The sequence below is a fragment of the Piliocolobus tephrosceles genome, chromosome 21 (genome assembly GCF_002776525.5).
Source record: "Piliocolobus tephrosceles isolate RC106 chromosome 21, ASM277652v3, whole genome shotgun sequence".
Classification (NCBI taxonomy): domain Eukaryota; kingdom Metazoa; phylum Chordata; class Mammalia; order Primates; family Cercopithecidae; genus Piliocolobus; species Piliocolobus tephrosceles.
In genome coordinates this window covers 3,052,297-3,069,077 of record NC_045454.1, presented here as the reverse complement: position 1 = coordinate 3,069,077, position 16,781 = coordinate 3,052,297, and the positions used below count along the sequence as shown (strand labels likewise).

The 16,781-nt window shown below is 47.8% G+C and overlaps 1 protein-coding gene across 2 annotated transcripts in view; it reads right to left on the bottom strand.

Moving 5' to 3' along the window:
- Positions 1-2,150: 2,150 nt before the first annotated feature.
- ZNF71 (zinc finger protein 71) overlaps positions 2,151-16,781 on the bottom strand; it is a 29,337-nt gene continuing 14,706 nt past the window's right edge. Inside the window, exons 3-4 of one of the 2 annotated variants that reach the window (XM_023184350.2) lie at positions 12,458-12,584; positions 2,894-5,066 (exon numbers count right to left, since the gene is read on the bottom strand). In XM_023184350.2, coding sequence (XP_023040118.2) covers positions 3,577-5,066; positions 12,458-12,584 — 1,617 coding nt within the window. In that variant the 3' untranslated portion in view covers positions 2,894-3,576. Of the gene's footprint in view, positions 5,067-12,457; positions 12,585-16,781 lie in introns of both variants that reach the window. The other variant, XM_023184351.2, reaches the window with a different exon arrangement.

The window sequence follows — 16,781 nt, the reverse complement described above, 5'->3', positions numbered from 1 at the left end:
TAGAAACTCAGGCCAGAGTTGGTACTGTAATCCTGAGGCAGAGTTTCATCCTCTCCAAGAAACTGGTTTTGCTCTTAAGTCCTTCAACTGATTAGATGAGGCCCACCCACATTACAGATAATAATCATTTACTTAAAGTCAGCTGACGTGGGCGGCATCCACGTCTATAAAGTGTCTTCTCAGCACCACCAGGACTCACTGTGTGATGGGACTGCTGGGCACTGGAGCCCAGCCAGGCCAACACGTGAAACTGAGCATCACGGACCTGAGGAAGCTCAGTGTGGGTGCCGGGCCAGGATGGGAGAGTCCCCTTCGGTGGGAGTGGGCTGGGTCAGCGCTGGGACTGGACGAAAGCACAGGGTGGCTGCAGCAGAGTCAGGAGGGGAGCAGGACGGGAGGTGGGAGAGGCTGCGTCACACAGGGGTTTGTGAGGAGTCTGGCATTTACTCTGAGTGAGTAAAGGGGTCATTCAGACCCCACCCAGCACCCACAACCTCTACCTCAAGGCCAGGCTTGGGTCAGGCCTGGGGACGCAGGGACACCGGGCCCCGCGAGGGTGAACCCAAAGGCCAGCACATAACCCCAAATAGTGCCTTGGACAGATGTATGGGATAGGAGACTTGTTAAAAAGTAGGTTCCTGACCTGCTTGATTCCTGCCAAATCCACATTTTCAGGAGGGTAAATATAATTTGGCTTCAGTAAGTATCCAACTGAGGAACTGGGGGGTTGAATGGTGCCGTGGACTGCAGTCCAGCTTCTGGAGTCAGACTGGGTTTTAATCCAGGAGCTGTGTGACCTTGGGCAGCTGGCTGAACCTCTGTAAGCCTGTTTCCTCATCTGTAGAGTGGGGGTGATGAGAGTACCCCCTCAGAGGTGGACAAGGTGACTCCATCAATGTGGCCGCTATTCTAGCCCCCTTGGGGTTCCTCTTGGGGAAACGTGGAGCCCCGAGTGGGGAACTTGCCCGGGAGGCAGGAGACCAAGGATGTGAAACCCACCTGGTACCACAACATCCCCCCGAGAGGAGTCTCAATGCCCTCCACATCAGCTTGGGTTGCAGGGAAAAGAAATAGGAGGGACCTCTGAGGTGGCCCGGTTGGTTCTCTGGATGGGAGAGGGGGGCTGGTGGTGGTGCGGCCTCGGTCCCATCTCTGCTTCACACACTGGGAAGTAAGGAAACCAAGGCCAGGAGTCAAGTCCTGGGAAATTCAGTATGTCCATCTCTAGAAGTAGTCCAGTGTAGGCAAGGAGCACGGACCTCAGAGTCCAGGTGGACCCCAGCTCACACCCTGGCCCCTCCACTTCCATGCTGTGTGCCCTCAGGAAGTTCACCTTGCCTCACTGAACCTCAGATTCCTTATCTGTACGATACACACATGAATCCCTATCTCAAGGATCTTGTGAGGGTTAAATGAGCCATTTTATCTCTCCAAAGGGCCTTAGAAGATCTTCTCCTTCCATTTTGTCACTAAACGGTAGTGAGATCTTGTGTACATATTAGCTAATAATTGTTGACCAATGTAACACCCCATTCTCTGCAGTGCATACATATTCTCATTTATTCCCACAACAGATGCAACTAAAACAATGTCTGATCAAGACTTGCTGCTGGAAACCACCACAATCCCACGCGGGAAGCCAGCCTGAGGATGATGCTAACTCATGAAGGGAGAGCCAGAGAATCACAGAGAACCAGAACTATGGCTCCAATGAGGAGAGCCTGGATCAAACCCACCCTGAGGCCTACTTGACTGCCAGAATTTGAAACACGGTCCACCTTGGCCGGGCGCAGTGGTTCACACCTGTAATCCCAGCACTTTGGGAGGCCGAGCAGGTGGATCACGAGGTCAGGAGATCAAGACCATCCTGGCTAACTCGGTGAAACCCCATCTCTACTAAAAACACACAAAATTAGCCGGATGTGGTGGTGGGCGCCTGTAGTCCCAGATACTCGGGAGGCTGAGGCAGGAGAATGGCATGAACCCAGGAGGCGGAGCTTGCAGGGAGCTGTGATCACACCACTGCACTCCAGCCTGGGCAACAGAGCGAGACTCCATCTCAAAAAAAAAAGAAAGAAAAATGATCCACCTTGTTTATACATGCCAGAGTGGCTGTTTTTCTTACTTGCAGAATGTGCTTGCTGATATAATTTTTTTCTGTATTATTTCTTCGTGTACACCAGTGTCAAGGAGTGTGGAACAACTGGAAATGCCAGGACATTAGCAACCAGTAGTATCAAATTGTAAAAGAAAAAGGATGGTCTAAAAGGCCCCAGAGAAAGTACACTTTGGGGAACACTCATGTGTAAACAGAGCTTCAATCGGCCTTAGGAAACTCACTTGAAGTTACTGATATGGTCTGTTGGTGCCTCCCCATATTCACATGTCGGAAACATGATCCCCAGTGTAACAGTATGAAGAGGGAGGACCTTTGGGAGGTCATGAGGTCAGGGCCCTTGTGACTGGGATTTGCACCCTTATAAGGGGCCTGAGGAAGTGTGCTGTTTTCAACCACGTGAAGACACACATCAAAGCACTACCTATGAAGAACATGGCCCATCAGACACCAAATCTGCCAGAGCCTTGATCTTGGACTTCCCAGCATCCAGAACCATGAGTGACAAATTTCTATTGTTTATAAAAATTACCCAGTCTAAGGTCTTTTGTTACAGTAGCAGGAAGGGACTTAAGACAGTTGCCTTCACATTTAGCTGCAAAAATCACTATAAAAATAGTCTGTGCTTAGATATATATACTTATTGAATCCATGCATATTTAATCCTGAATATCAAACCTGCTGTTGTTTCTTTTCCCTCTTGCCCCTCCCACAATCACTGAAGGCGATTTTGACCAGACAACTGGCCAAAACAGAAGACTGTTTAAAACGACATAGTCTCCCTTAATTAGAAGTTTTATTTTTAAAAAATGTAACAGAACACTCTAAGAAACTTTGGCATTCAAAGCAGTAGTTACTGTTATTTGCTAACGTTGAAAAAAAAAAAATTTTTTTTCCCCCTCACAAACAACCGGCAAACTCCTGCCTACTTCCTAGCTTGGTGGCTTCCGGCGCGCACTGCAGGGAAATGGTGGGTAGAGGGATAGGAAAGCCCTCACGCTCCTAACCCACTGAGACAATGCAGATGGTGACAAGCTGCATCTGGACTCCAGGGTGTATCTGACAAAGGGGGAGATGCCTCCTCCCTCCCCTCCACCAGCTCCACTTTCCCATGGAAGAAACAGAGATGTGGAGGCAGGCATGACCTGTCCAAGCTCGTAGGACAGTTACTCAGAGAGCTCGTCTGGAACCCTGATGTCTGTTACCAGCGGCCATGGCTCAGCTACAGTGAACCCTGAAATGTCCCCAGATACGTCCGACACCAAGGGGCTTGCTTTCTGAGGCTCAGTAAGGAGGGGGCATGTGTGATCAGCCCCTCCACAACCCCACATTCCTGAGGTCCCCTGACCCCGGGTCCCCACCCCAGGGGAGAACTTCTCACAGCACTGCTGACAAAGCACGCATCCCTCTGACATCCGTCCTCAGCACCGCCAGGGAGAGCCCCGCACCGCGGCGGGCGCTCAGATGTGAATCCGCAGGTGGCGCGTCAGGTTCGTGTTCCGGCTGAAGGTTTTCCCGCACTCGCCGCATCGGTAGGGCTTCTCGCCCGTGTGGATCCGCTGGTGCACAGTGAGGGAAGAGTTCTTGATGAAGGACTTCCCGCACTGGCCGCACCTGTACGGCTTCTCGCCGGTGTGGATCCGCTGGTGCTCGATGAGGTAGGCGCTCTGGCTGAAGGCCTTGCCGCACTCGCCGCACACGTACGGCTTCTCCCCGGTGTGCCCGATCTGGTGCACGATGAGGGACGAGCGCCCCGTGAAGTGCTTCTTGCAGATGTAGCACTCGTAGGGCTTCTCCCCGGTGTGGATGCGCTGGTGCTGCGTGAGCGAGGAGTTCTTGCTGAAGGCCTTGCCGCACTCGCTGCACTCGAACGGCTTCACCCCGATGTGGAAGCGCTGGTGCTGGATGAGGTAGGAGCTCTGGCTGAAGGCCTTGCCGCACTCGCCGCACACGTAGGGCTTCTCGCCGGTGTGGTTCCTCTGGTGCAGGGTGAGCGAGGAGCTCTTGTTGAAGGCCTTGCCGCACTCCTTGCAGGTGTACGGCTTCTCCCCGGTGTGCGTGCGCTGGTGCTCGGTCAGGTGCATGTTCTGGCTGAAGGCTCGCCCGCACTCGGGGCACACGTACGGCTTCTCCCCGGTGTGCGTGCGCTGGTGCACGATGAGGTGCATGTTCTGGCTGAAGGCCTTGCCGCAGTCCCCGCACGCGTAGGGCTTCTCCCCCGTGTGGATCCGCTCGTGCTGGGTGAGAGAGGAGGTCTTCCGGAAGGCCTTCCCACACACGTCGCACACATACGGCTTCTCGCCCGTGTGCGTGCGCTGGTGCACAGTGAGGTTCATGCGCTGGCTGAAGGCCTTGCCGCAGTCCCCGCAGGCATAGGGCTTCTCGCCCGTGTGCACCCGCTGGTGGATGGTGAGGGACGAGCGCTCGATGAAGTGCTTCCCACAGGTGTCGCACTCAAATGGCTTTTCTCCCGTGTGGATCCTTTGGTGCTTTATCAGGGACGAGCTTCGGCTAAAGGCCTTGCCACACTCGCTGCAGTCATAGGTTTTCTTCTCCACGCAGGGCGTGGGGGGCTTGCTGAGGTCCGAAATACTGGAGAAGTTCTTGTCACGCCTTAGGGGTGGACAGGCCCCCTTTTCTGTGGGGTCGTCCAGCCGTGGTGGAACCAGGACACAGCTTTGGTTGGCAAACGCCTTCACTTCATGACATCCGGGTACTGAGCCCCCCAAGAGTTTGTTCACCTGGGGAATTCCTAGTGGCTCGCACTGGGCACCCGCATCTCCCCGCGGCCTCTCTGGCCAGCTGTCTGGTTCCCACACTCCTTCTGAGCCAGGACCCCTGGCACCGTTCCTCGTCGGTCCCCCTGTGGCCACCCCAATAACAGAGGGTTTGTCTTCCGAAATGTCATTCTTTGGATCCAACTCTTTCATTTCAGGTCTAGTCTCCCAGTCTGAAAACAAAACAAAACAAAAACAGAAGATGCAAATATATGTAGTTAAAGATGCTGGGAGTGAGGAATCTCCACAGCCGGAAGAAGCAAATGAAACCGACCCCAGTGAGGCCCAAGGCACAGAGCGAGTTAGCTAAGAAGAACGTTGGATCAGAGAGGGAGGGAAGTGGGAGGCATGGACCTGAGGCCAATGTGGTTTATGAGGCAGAGTCAACACAGGAGGTGAGCAGGGAGAGCAAATGTCCCTTCAGAAGAGGGAGGACAGGGGCACCAGGAGCTCGGAAAGGGCACGCCTGGAGAGAAACTGCAGCAGTGAGCTGGGCTTGCAGAGAGCCAAGGGCGGGCTCTGCAAACCTGAGTAGGAATTATTGCAGCCGGCTACTGACTTGCAGGGCCTCCTCACCTCATCCCACAGACCCACAACCAGTCATGCTCCTCAAGCAACAGTTTTTATCAGAAATAGTAAGATGGCCAGGTACAGTGGCTCATGCCTGCAATCCCAACACTTTGGGAGGCCGAGGCAAGGATTGCTTGAGACCAGCCTGGACAACAAAGTGAGACTCCCTCACGCGCCCCCACCGCCGCCTCTACTAAATTTTTTTTTTTTTAATTAGCCAGGCATGGCTGTTGTCCCAGCTACTTGTGAGGCTCAGGTGGGAGGATCACTTGAGCCCAGGAATTCGAGGTTGCAGTGAGCTATGATCACGTCACTGCACTCTAGCATGGGTGACAGGGTGAGACCCTCTTAAAAAATAAATTAATTTTGAAAAGAAAAAGAATAAAGAAATAATAAATAGCTAGCATTTACATGGCACGTGTTGGTTATTCTCTACTCCTTCGACCCACTTTCTATTCTCCACCCTTCTCTGACCTGCCCTGTACTCAGGATGCTGACTTTAACCACTGGCTTCCTGTGTGTTTGGCCGAAGGCAGGAAACTGGAAGTGAAATGAGAGAAAAATCGGGCATTTCTCCTGCCCCTTGGCCACTTCCCTGGTGTAACTGCCCTGGGGTTGCTGGCTGCGAGATCCCCTCCCCTGGCTGGGGCTCTGGCTCCTGCTAGCTCATCATGTACCTGCCCTGGCTGGCCCCAGACCTCCCGCACCCCGGCCCTCTTGTCAGCCTTAGCACTAAGAGTGTTCGTACACACAGGACTGCTCACTTGAGCCCATAATAAACACATGACCTGAGGTCTCACAATTGCTTCTGTTGCTCCGTCACACCCCTCTCTGCTGCCTGGTTCTTGGGTGGCAGGCATTCCGTGGAGCTTGGGTTCAGACCCTCTTCTCTGCTCATCCACCCTGCCTGGCTAACTACCTCCGTACCCACAGCTTCAATCACCTTCCATGTGTATCCTGTTCATTTCTAAACCTCGATTTCTAGCCTAGGTGGCTCTCGGGAGTCTAGACTCTAAATCAGGGGACTCATTCCCAACATTTAAAAGTTGCTGTCCATGTGGCTGCCAGCTCATAAAAAACATGAACACACAGCCACATGGAGCCTCATTCTTATGGGCGACAAGACGCTGCATGGGGCAGCAGCTGTCCCCCTACCCTATATAAATGATCCACCTGGTAGTTCCTGAGGCCACCTGAGTTTGAGACCCCTCTTCTGAATCACACCAGACCTGCAAAGCCACACGAAGTGAGTCTGGATCTAAATGTTATCCACAGGCTGATGCTGCTCAAACATGCACCTGCAGCCCAGACCTGCTTTCTTGGCTATATCCAAACTGTTCAAAAAAGCCCAGCATCTCAACTGGATAGCCCAAGCCTAATACATCCGATACGAAACTTGGGATTTCAGACTTTCCCCACGAAAACCATTTTTTAAAAAAGCAAAGCCCATCAAAGAGACTTAGTAAAATAAATGAGACACGGAAGGATGAATGCTATGTGATTCCACTCATCTGAGGTACCTGGAGGTCGCAGTCCCAGAGACAGACGGCAGAACAGAGGATGCCGGGGGCTGAGGAGCGGGTGGGAGTTGGTGTTTAGGGGATAGGGTTTCACTGGCGAGAGATGAAAAGAGTTGTGGGGATGGATGGCGGTGATGGCTGCACAACAACGTCAATGTCCTTAAGGCCACTGAACTGTACTCTTAAAAGTGGTTAAAATGGTACATTTTATGTTCTATATATATTTTTCACAGTTTTAAATATAAAATTTAAAAAATTGTTTTAGAGAGACTTAGCAGACACCCTGACTTGCCCTTTCCCTCCCACCGTCCTGACCGTTGGCAAGCGTCGCTGTGCGCAAACAGCCTGGATCAGACCAAATCCCCCGGTCCCCACTGACAAAAGAGCTGGCTGGCCACCACGGGTCCTTGCCAGAAATGCAACAGCAGCTCCTCTCTCTCCTCCCCACCCCATTCTCACCCCTGCGATGCGTCCTCCACTCCTCCAGGAGTGTGGTCTTCTGAGGAGTCAGATCAAGCCCTCCCGTGGCCTTCCTACTGTACTGAGAATGATGCCAGCACCTTCAGCAGCCTCAGGGCTCTCAGCACCCAGCTGGCCTTCTTAAGTCGTCCCCTGCCCACCCTCCCTCCCAACTTCTCATCACCATTCTCTCCCTCTTGTCCGTGTGTTCTTCCTGCCTCAGGGCCTCTGCACCCACTGTCCTGTGGACCTGCCATGGACGTCCTTATCCTTCAAGCCTGTTTCCCCACAATCCCGCGGGAGCCTTCCCAATCCACCCTACATAAGGAAGGAAGGTCCTCCTGCCCACTTCTTTATGAACACTCAGTGACCTGTGGCAATTTTTCTCTGCCTGTCCCTTGATCTGCTTATTATCGGCCCCCAGCAGGAGTCAGCTCCACTAGAGGCAAGGGCCTTGCTCACCCCCCAGCTCCTCACACAGCCTGCACACGGAAGGCACCAGATAAGCGAGTATGGAGCGCTGGCAACACGCCTGGCACAGTGCTAAGCAATTTGCATGGATCTCTGGAGACCCTCACAATCATACTTGAGTTACGTACCGTAGTAGACAGTTATGACCATCCCCATTGTGCTGACGAGGAAACGGAGATTCCAAGAATGGAGTCAGAGATGTACTCAAGGGCACAGCAGGATTCAAGCCCTAGCAGTGTGGCCCCTGAGCTGTGGCTCCTGAGGAGTGGCTATATTACCATGCATCACTTTTCCCATCTCAGACGAAAAGAGCTGAGAAATACTTAATGCAGGTGAACGATAGTGGTTTAGAGACCCTAGTCAGGGTGTGGCACAATGCCCAGATGTTGGCACAGATGGTAGTGTGGGATGTAGACTCGGTGGAAAGAAGACTGTCTCCAGGGGTGATGGTGAATTTGGTTTGGGGCCCAGGGAGTCTGAGACGCTCTGGAATATGAGCTGGCAGCGATTGGAGAGGACCAGGAGTCTTGGTTGTGAATACAGCTGGAAGTCTCCTGGAGTGAACATGACCTCGGGAAATCAGGAGAGTTGGGGGAAGAATACCAGCAGAGGGACGGGGAGAAGGAAGCCACTTCCCTTTCACAGGTTAAAACCCTGCAGTAGAGATCATCTGCAAACAGCAAACACTCAGCGCTGAACCATGACAGTTGTGAAAACACAAGTCCACCCCACCCAGATTAAAACTACCTGATCACACCTTTTCTCTAATCAGGTCAGCAAAAGAACAGAAAGTCTGATGGCAAGGCCACTGTCATGGGAGACATCCCAAGCTTCTGCACAGGGCAATGTCGCCAAAAGCCGTTAATGTGCAAAATGCCATTCATTCCTTTTGATACAAGTGTAGGTGCACTGTTTTTTCACATTGCTAAATCTCTTGTCCTTCATGGTTTTTCAGTTTTCTGTCTTTCTATGCTTGTTTCTGATTACAAAGTAATTTACACTTGTTTTTAAAACATCAAACGCCAAAATGGAACGGAGAAAATGGAAGTCTCTGTAATCTCAGCACACTGGGGGGCTGAATCAGGCAGATCACTTGGTCAGGAGTTCGAGACCAGCCTGGCCAACGTGGTGAAACCCTATCTCTACTAAAAATACAAGAATTAGCTGGGTGTGGTGGCGGGCACCTGTAATCCCAGCTACTTGAGAGGCTGAGGCGCCTGTAATCCCAGCTACTTAGGAGGCTGAGGCAGGAGAATTGCTTGAACCTGGGAGGCAGAGGTTGCAGTGAGCTCTGATCATGCCACTGCACTCCAGCTTGGGGGACACAGCAAGACTCTGTCTCAAAAAAAAAAAAAGAAAAGAAAAGAAAATGGAAGTCTCCTGTAATCTTACTCACCAGAGTTAACAGTTTGGTTTATATTTTAGACTCCCCTCCAACACATACCTTTAAAAAAATACACACGACACACCTGTACATGCACACACACATTTTTCCAAATGGGGTTTTCATCCAAGATGGAGTATAAAGGATGAGATTCCCTTGAGCCTAAAACAAAATATATAAAACAATGGATGTGAAGACACTGAATATCAGGCAATGAAGTGCAACAATCCCTGAGACAAGAAAATCAAACAAGGTGGGTCCTACGAGTGCCCCAGCTTACTGCCTGGGAAGTTTCCAGGCTCTGACAAAGGAAAGGTAAATTGAGGTACAGTCTGGCCAACTCCCCAAGTTGAGGAGATGGAGCTGAGAGACCAAGGCAGATAGAGTTCCCAGACAGACTAGAGAGGAATGAGCTGCACAGAGAGTGTTCCGAAGACCTGCAAGGAACTCCCTCCAGTATTCAGCAGAGTATTGGTCAAAACATGCAAGTCAGGAAACTACCCAACACAGGAAAAAAACCATCTGAAAGGATTTGAAAACAGTGCCCAGAGCTGACACAAGGCTGAGAAGAGTGCCTTTTCCTACCAGACTGTAAAACTTTGTCATTCATGGGGTTTTGGGCAGAACACCCAGAATGGTCTTTAGGAGAATGTCATTCTAGACTGGGCACGATTCATAAAAGCAAGATCTGAAAGGATGACATTGCTTGGTATTGATGTAAAGGCAGACAAACAGATGGACAGAACAGGATTCAGAATTGGACCCACACTTGTATGGACAAGTGATTTTTGACAAAAGTGCAAAGGCAATTCATTGGAGAAAGTGGTCTTTTTAACAAATGGTGTTGGACAACTGGACATACATTTGTTCCCCCTCCCCACATACCCCAATAAACTTGGATTAATACTTTATATCATATTAAGAAATTTAAATAGATCAAAGAACAAAATGTAAAACCTAAAACTATATAACTTACAGAAGAAAACCTCTGAGGCCTTGGGATAGGCCAAGATTTCTTACAAATGACACCAAAACCAAAAAATTGATAAACTGGACTTCATTGTATTAAAAACTTCTGCTCTTCAACAAATAGCGCTGGGGCACCTGGATGTTCACATGCAAAGGAATGATGCTGAGCCCCTTTCTTACATCATTCACAAAAATTAATTCAAAATGGATCAAAGACCTCAGTGAAGAGCTAAACCACTAAAACCTTAGAATAAAACACAGGAATAAATCTTCATGACTTTGGGTTAGACTGTTTAGATATAATGCCAAAAATACAGGCAACAAGAACAACAAAAAATAGATACATCGGACTACATCAAAATTTAAAACTTTAGAGTCAGAAATAATGCCATCAAGAAAGTGAAAACACAATCCACAGAATGGGAGTAAATATTTGCACAGCATATATCTGATAAAACTTGTATCAAGAATACATAATGAACTTTCAAAATTCAATAATAAAGAACCCAACGGGGGGAAAAAAAAAACAGGCAAAAGACTTGAATGGATACTTTACCAAAGAGAATATACAAATATCAAATAAGCTCATGAAAAGATTATCCGTATCAAATGAAAAGCACAGTGATGAGACCACACACCTACAAGTGTCAGTATCAAATAAAAGTGCAGTGATGAGACCACACACCTACAAGTATCAGTATCAGATGAAAAGCGCAGTGATGAGACCACATACCTACAAGGGAGGCTAAATTTAAAATATAAAGCAATTGGAATGAAGCTTGTGCACTGCTGGTGGAAACAGTCACTTTGGAAAACAGGTTGGCAGTTTCTTAAACAAGTTAAATATACATGTAGCACATGATCCAGACTTTCCACTCGACAGAAGGAAAAGCAAATGTCTACACAAAGAACTGTTCACAAATGTTCACAGCAGCTTTATTTCTAATAGCCCAGAACTGGGCTGGAAATGACCCAAATGGTGATAACCAGGCGAATGGCTAAGCAAATTGTGGCATACCCATACAGTGAAATAATACACAGAGATAAAAATAAATGAAATATGAAACATGCAATGACATGGGTGAATCCCAAAATAATGCCAAGTCAAATAAAAAAAAAAGCCAGACCAAAAAAAAAAAAGGGTACATACTGTATGATTCTATGCATATAAAACTGGAGAGCATGCAAACTCAACCACAGCGACATAAAGCAGACCAGCGGATTCCTGAGATGGGGGTTGAGGAGGGGGAGAGAGGGGTAATAAAGGAGGATGAGGAAACTCTTGGGGATGATGGATATGTGTCCTTTATCTTGATCACGGTGATGGTTTCCTGGATATGCGCTACATCAAAATGCATCAAACTCTTCACTTTATATATGTGCGGTTAATTACAGGTCAATAATACCTCCAGAAAAGCTGTTAAAGAAATAGGACCACACTCTGATTCCAAAAGCGAGTGTTTTCACCTCACAGTATGTTGTGGGACATCTTTTCATGGCAGTGCCTACAAACAGTCCTCAGCTTTGAAGAGAGGCCTGGTTTCCATCATATTCATAGGCCTTGATACGTTCAGTCAGTCTTAGGCAGCTGGGCATTTAGGTCGTTTTCCTTGATTTTTCTTCCCATGGAAAACTTTGCATACTTACGTGAGAATTTCTAAAGGACAGATCTCTAAAAACGGAATCCTTCAATATTTGATTGATAAGGCCAAGCTATCCTCCAAAAGAGCTGTTGCAACTTTATACCCCTACAATGAGAGTCCTTTTCTCTATAGCCTCATAATATAGGCTATTATTCTTTTTTGATCTTTGTGTACCTCATGGGCAAACACTGCTGGTATCTCAATTTCTGTGTCTCCAGTAGTAAGGTTTAAAAAACTTTTATAAAGTGTAACTTTGTGTATTTCTGTATCTATGAATCACCAACTCATAAGTTTGGTCCATTCTATCATTCGCTTAGTCTTTTTCTTATTCCCAGGAGCTGCTAACATAATTATGACCCTTTGAATGTAAAACACTTGAGAAATATTATTTCCCATACCATCATCTATCAACTTTATTTTTAGCTTCAAGTAGAGCAAATTTTAAAACTTTCCATGTAGTCAGATCTGTTGATCTTTTTTTTTTTAATTTATTTGTGGTCCTGAAGTTATGGGCCAATGATGAGTAACTCAACGAAGCTGCCCCTTACCCAGTGAGACCAGGTTCCTGTAGTTCTCCAGCATGACATCCCTGTACAGGTCCTTCTGGGCAGGCTCCAGCTGCTGCCACTCCTCCTGGGTGAAGTCCACAGTCACATCCCTGAACGTCACTGACTCCTGTAAGAGGAAACCCACATCCGCTCATCGCAGGGCCCTCCTTACAGAGGCCTAGTGGAATGGCCAGAAAAGCCAAGAGGATTTAGGGGAGGCAGATGGGATGTAGCTGAAGTGATTTCAATAAGATGCAGGGTTCTAAAGGGATCACTCACAGTTTTCTCTGTGTCTAGTTATATTGGGTTGGCACTCTGACAGAGAAATAAATCCTATATGAGACATTCTGGAACAGAAGGTCACAGATCTGAGAACCAGATGCAAAGGAACTGAAGGCAAAGTGAGTCTAACCCAGTGAATCAACAAGTGCATTAGGAGCACAGCAGAGGCAGAGCCCCAGATGGAATCCAGGGGCACAGCTAACTTTTCTGAGCCCCTACTAAGCGCCAGGCAGCAAGCCCAGGTCTGGGATACAGACACAAAAGGTTCACGAACTAATTCCTCATGGCACAGACAGGCAAAGACACGTAACTTGGTAAATGCAATCAATCATGAAGGTATGAAGAGAGGTCTCCAGGTGCCTGAGTAATGTCAGCTATAGGGGGTGCCCAGGAAGACTCTGAGTAGTCTGTGAAGAGAACTGGTGGTTGGGTCTTTAGGGGGAGATTCTGGGTAGGTAAGAGAGTTTGGATCAAGATTCGAAGGTAAAAAGGCAGATGAGACTGCTGGGGAGTGGAGAGAAGTCCACGCGGAAGGAGCAGCGCTTTGTGGTAGATGTCACAAGCCTGTGGACTGAAAGAACCTGGCGGAGCAGGGTGGATGGTGATGATGAGGTAGGCAACACCAGACATTATGCAGCAGCTGCTATGTGCCGGTTCTACTCTAAGTGGTTGGTATGGGCTGAATTGAGCCTCCTCAATTCATATGTTGATGTCCCAACCTTCAAGGCCTCAAGAACATGACCTTATTTGGAAACAGGGCTGCTGCAGATGTAATTAGTTAACATGAGGTCATCCTGGAGTGGGGGTGGGGGCCCTAATCCAACAGCACTGGTGTCCTTATCGAAAGGGGAAATTTGTTTTTTAATTTTTAAAATCTCAATAGTTTTAGGGGTACAGGTTATTTTTGGTTACAGGGATGAAATGTACAGTGGTAAAGTCTGGGATTTTAGTGCACCCGCCACCTGAATAGTGTACATTATACCCAATATGTAGTTTTTGATCCCTCACCCCCCTGCCATCTTGCCCCCTTCTGAGTTTCCAAAGTCTATTATACCACTCAGTCTGCCTCTGTATATCCATAGCTTAGCTCCCACTCATCAGTGAGAACACACAGCATTTGGTTTTCCATTCCTGAGTTACTTAACTTAGGATAATGGCCTCTAGTTCCATCTAAGTTGCTGGAAAAGACATTATTTCATCCTTTTTTATGGCTGAGTAATATTCAATGGTATGTGTGTGTAGGTATGTGTGTATGTGTATAAATGTGATATATATATGTGGGCATGTGTATCGCATTTTCTTTATTGGTTGATGGGCACGTATTCATTGGTTGATGGGCACTCAGGTTGACTGCATATCTTTGCAATTGTGAATTGTGCTGCAATAAACATACACGTGCAGGTGTCTTTTTGATATAATTACTTATTTTCCTTTGGGTTGACACCAAGTAGTGAGATTGCTGGATCAAATGGTAGATCTACTTTTAGTTCTTTGAGAAACCTCCATACTGTTTTCCAAAGAAGTTGTACTAATTTACATTCCCAGCAGCAGCGTATAAGCATTCCCTTTTCAACACATCCATGCCAATCTATTGTTTTTTGACTTTTTGATAATGGCCATCCTGGCTGGCGTAAGGTGGTGTCTCATTGTGGTTTTAATTTGCATTTCAGAAAGGAAAAACATGGACAGAGACAGACATGCACACAAGGACAAGGCTGTGTGAAGAATGGAGTTATGCTGCCACAAGCCAGGGAACTTGCCAGCAGATGGGAGACAGGCCTGGAACAGAGCCTTCCCTTGAGCATTCAGAGGGAGTATGGTCCTGCAGATACTTTGATCACAGACTTCCAGCCTCCAGAACTGTGACAGAATAAATGTCCTTTGTTTAAGTTGCACAGTCTGTGGTACTTATTTACAGCAGCCTTGAGAAACAGATACTGTGCTTGGCACATATTGATTCGTTATTAACTTAAAACAGACCTACGAGGCAGGCACTAACATATAATATAGTATGCCTGTTTAAAAGTGATTAAATGATTGTCTTTCATCCCCAAAGCCCGCCTTCCACACTCTGCACAGAGGTCTGCGGGCTTTGATTCAGCGATCTGGTGCTGTTTCTACCTTAGTAGCTACTCTCCATTAAGCTCTGTCAATAGGGGGCACTGGAGGGAGGCTGGAAGGTGGAGATAAAGAAAGAAAAAGAAAAAGAAAAAGAAACCAAGGCACAGAGAGGGTAGGTTCCTGGACCAAAGCACACAGCTAATGCGTGGGACAGCCATGCTTTGAACCCCATGGGCTGTCTCCAGGGCCCGAGTCTTCATCCTTGCAGGCTGCTGCCTCTCATGAACTACCCAGAGCGGCAGGTAATGAAAACTTGTGGTGCCCAAAGGTGTATTCCTGACTCTGACCTCTGACCCCCACCCTGTCCCCACACCTGCTCCGCCCCTTGGGCTCTGCTCCAGCCCTGCCAGCCTTCCTTCTCTCTTCGAATATACCTCAGGGCACTTGCACTAGCTATTCCCTCTGCCCAAAATGCTCTTCCTTCAGGTCTGGCCTAAGCTGGCTCCTTCTTACTCATTCTTTGGAAGGTTTGAGCAGGAGAGGGACAGAATCTAATTTAGAATGTTACAAGTGCACTCTGTATTTGCACGCCCATGTTCCTAACAGCACCACTCACAATACACAAAAGGTGGAAGCAACCCAAGTGTACACTCACAGACGAAAAGATGAACAAAATGTGGTCTGTATATACAATGAAATCTTATCAGACTTGATAGGGAAGGAAATTCTGACACATGTGACACCATGGGTGAACCTTGAGGACATTCTGCTCAGTGAAATACGCCAGTCACAAAAGGACAAATACTGACTGCAACATTCTTCTTGAAACACTGTCCAACTCAAATACTGAAATATTCCTCTCTGACACTCCTGATAGGATAACAGACTGGAACAATGTCTATGGAGTAGCATTTAGCAAAATCTATCAAAATGAATATTCAAATTATTTTGAACACTTTAGACTAATTCAGATATATTGACACACATGCAAAAACATACATGTGTAAGGATGTTTATTATAGCATCAGATGAAGAAGTTAAAAGACTGAACACATCCCAAATAGCCATCAGTAGGGGTTTGGTTAAATTAGGTCAGCGAATCCACCACAGTGGAATACACACAACCGTAACAAAAAAAGGGGGCAGCTCCTTAGCTGCAGATGCAGAATGATCTCCTGAATATACTGTTACATGAAAAAACAAATCAATGCCCAGAACAGTGTGTCTAGTTTGTTAACATTTCCATAAGAGGAAATAATAAGGGACATTTATACATATGTGCCTATATAGGTGCAGATTTTTTTTTTTTTTGATGGAGTCTTGCTCTGTCACCCAGGCTATAGTGCAGTGGCGTGATCTCGGCTCACTGCAAGCTCCGCCTTCCGGGTTCATGCCATTCTCCTGCCTCAGCCTCCCGAGTAGCTGGGACTACAGGTGCCTGCCACCGCGCCCGGCTGATTTTTGTATTTTTAGTAGAGACGGGGTTTCACCGTGGTCTTGGTCTCCTGACCTCGTGATCCGCCTGCCTCAGACTCCCAAAGTGCTGGGATTACAGGCGTGAGCCACCATGCCCGGCTGGTGCAGACTTTTTATGGAAGTGAATGCAAGAAACTGGTAAGAATACACAGCTGGTGAGGATGTAAAATGGTTCAGCTGCTTTGTAAAACAGTCTGGCATTTCCTCAAGTGACTAAGCACCAAGTTACCTTATGACCTAGCACTTCCATTCTTGGTAGGTACCTAGGAAAAATGAAAACAGAATGCCACACAAAAACTATACACTGACGCTCCTGGCAATGTTACTTGCAATAGTCCCAAAGTGGAAACAACTCAAATGTCCATCTCCTGACGAATGGACAAATCATGTGGTTCGTCCGTACGACAGCTCTGACATACGCTGCAACATGAAGAAACCTGGAAAACATTACACCCAGTGAAAGATGCTGGACACAAAAGATCATATTGTATGCCTCATTTATATA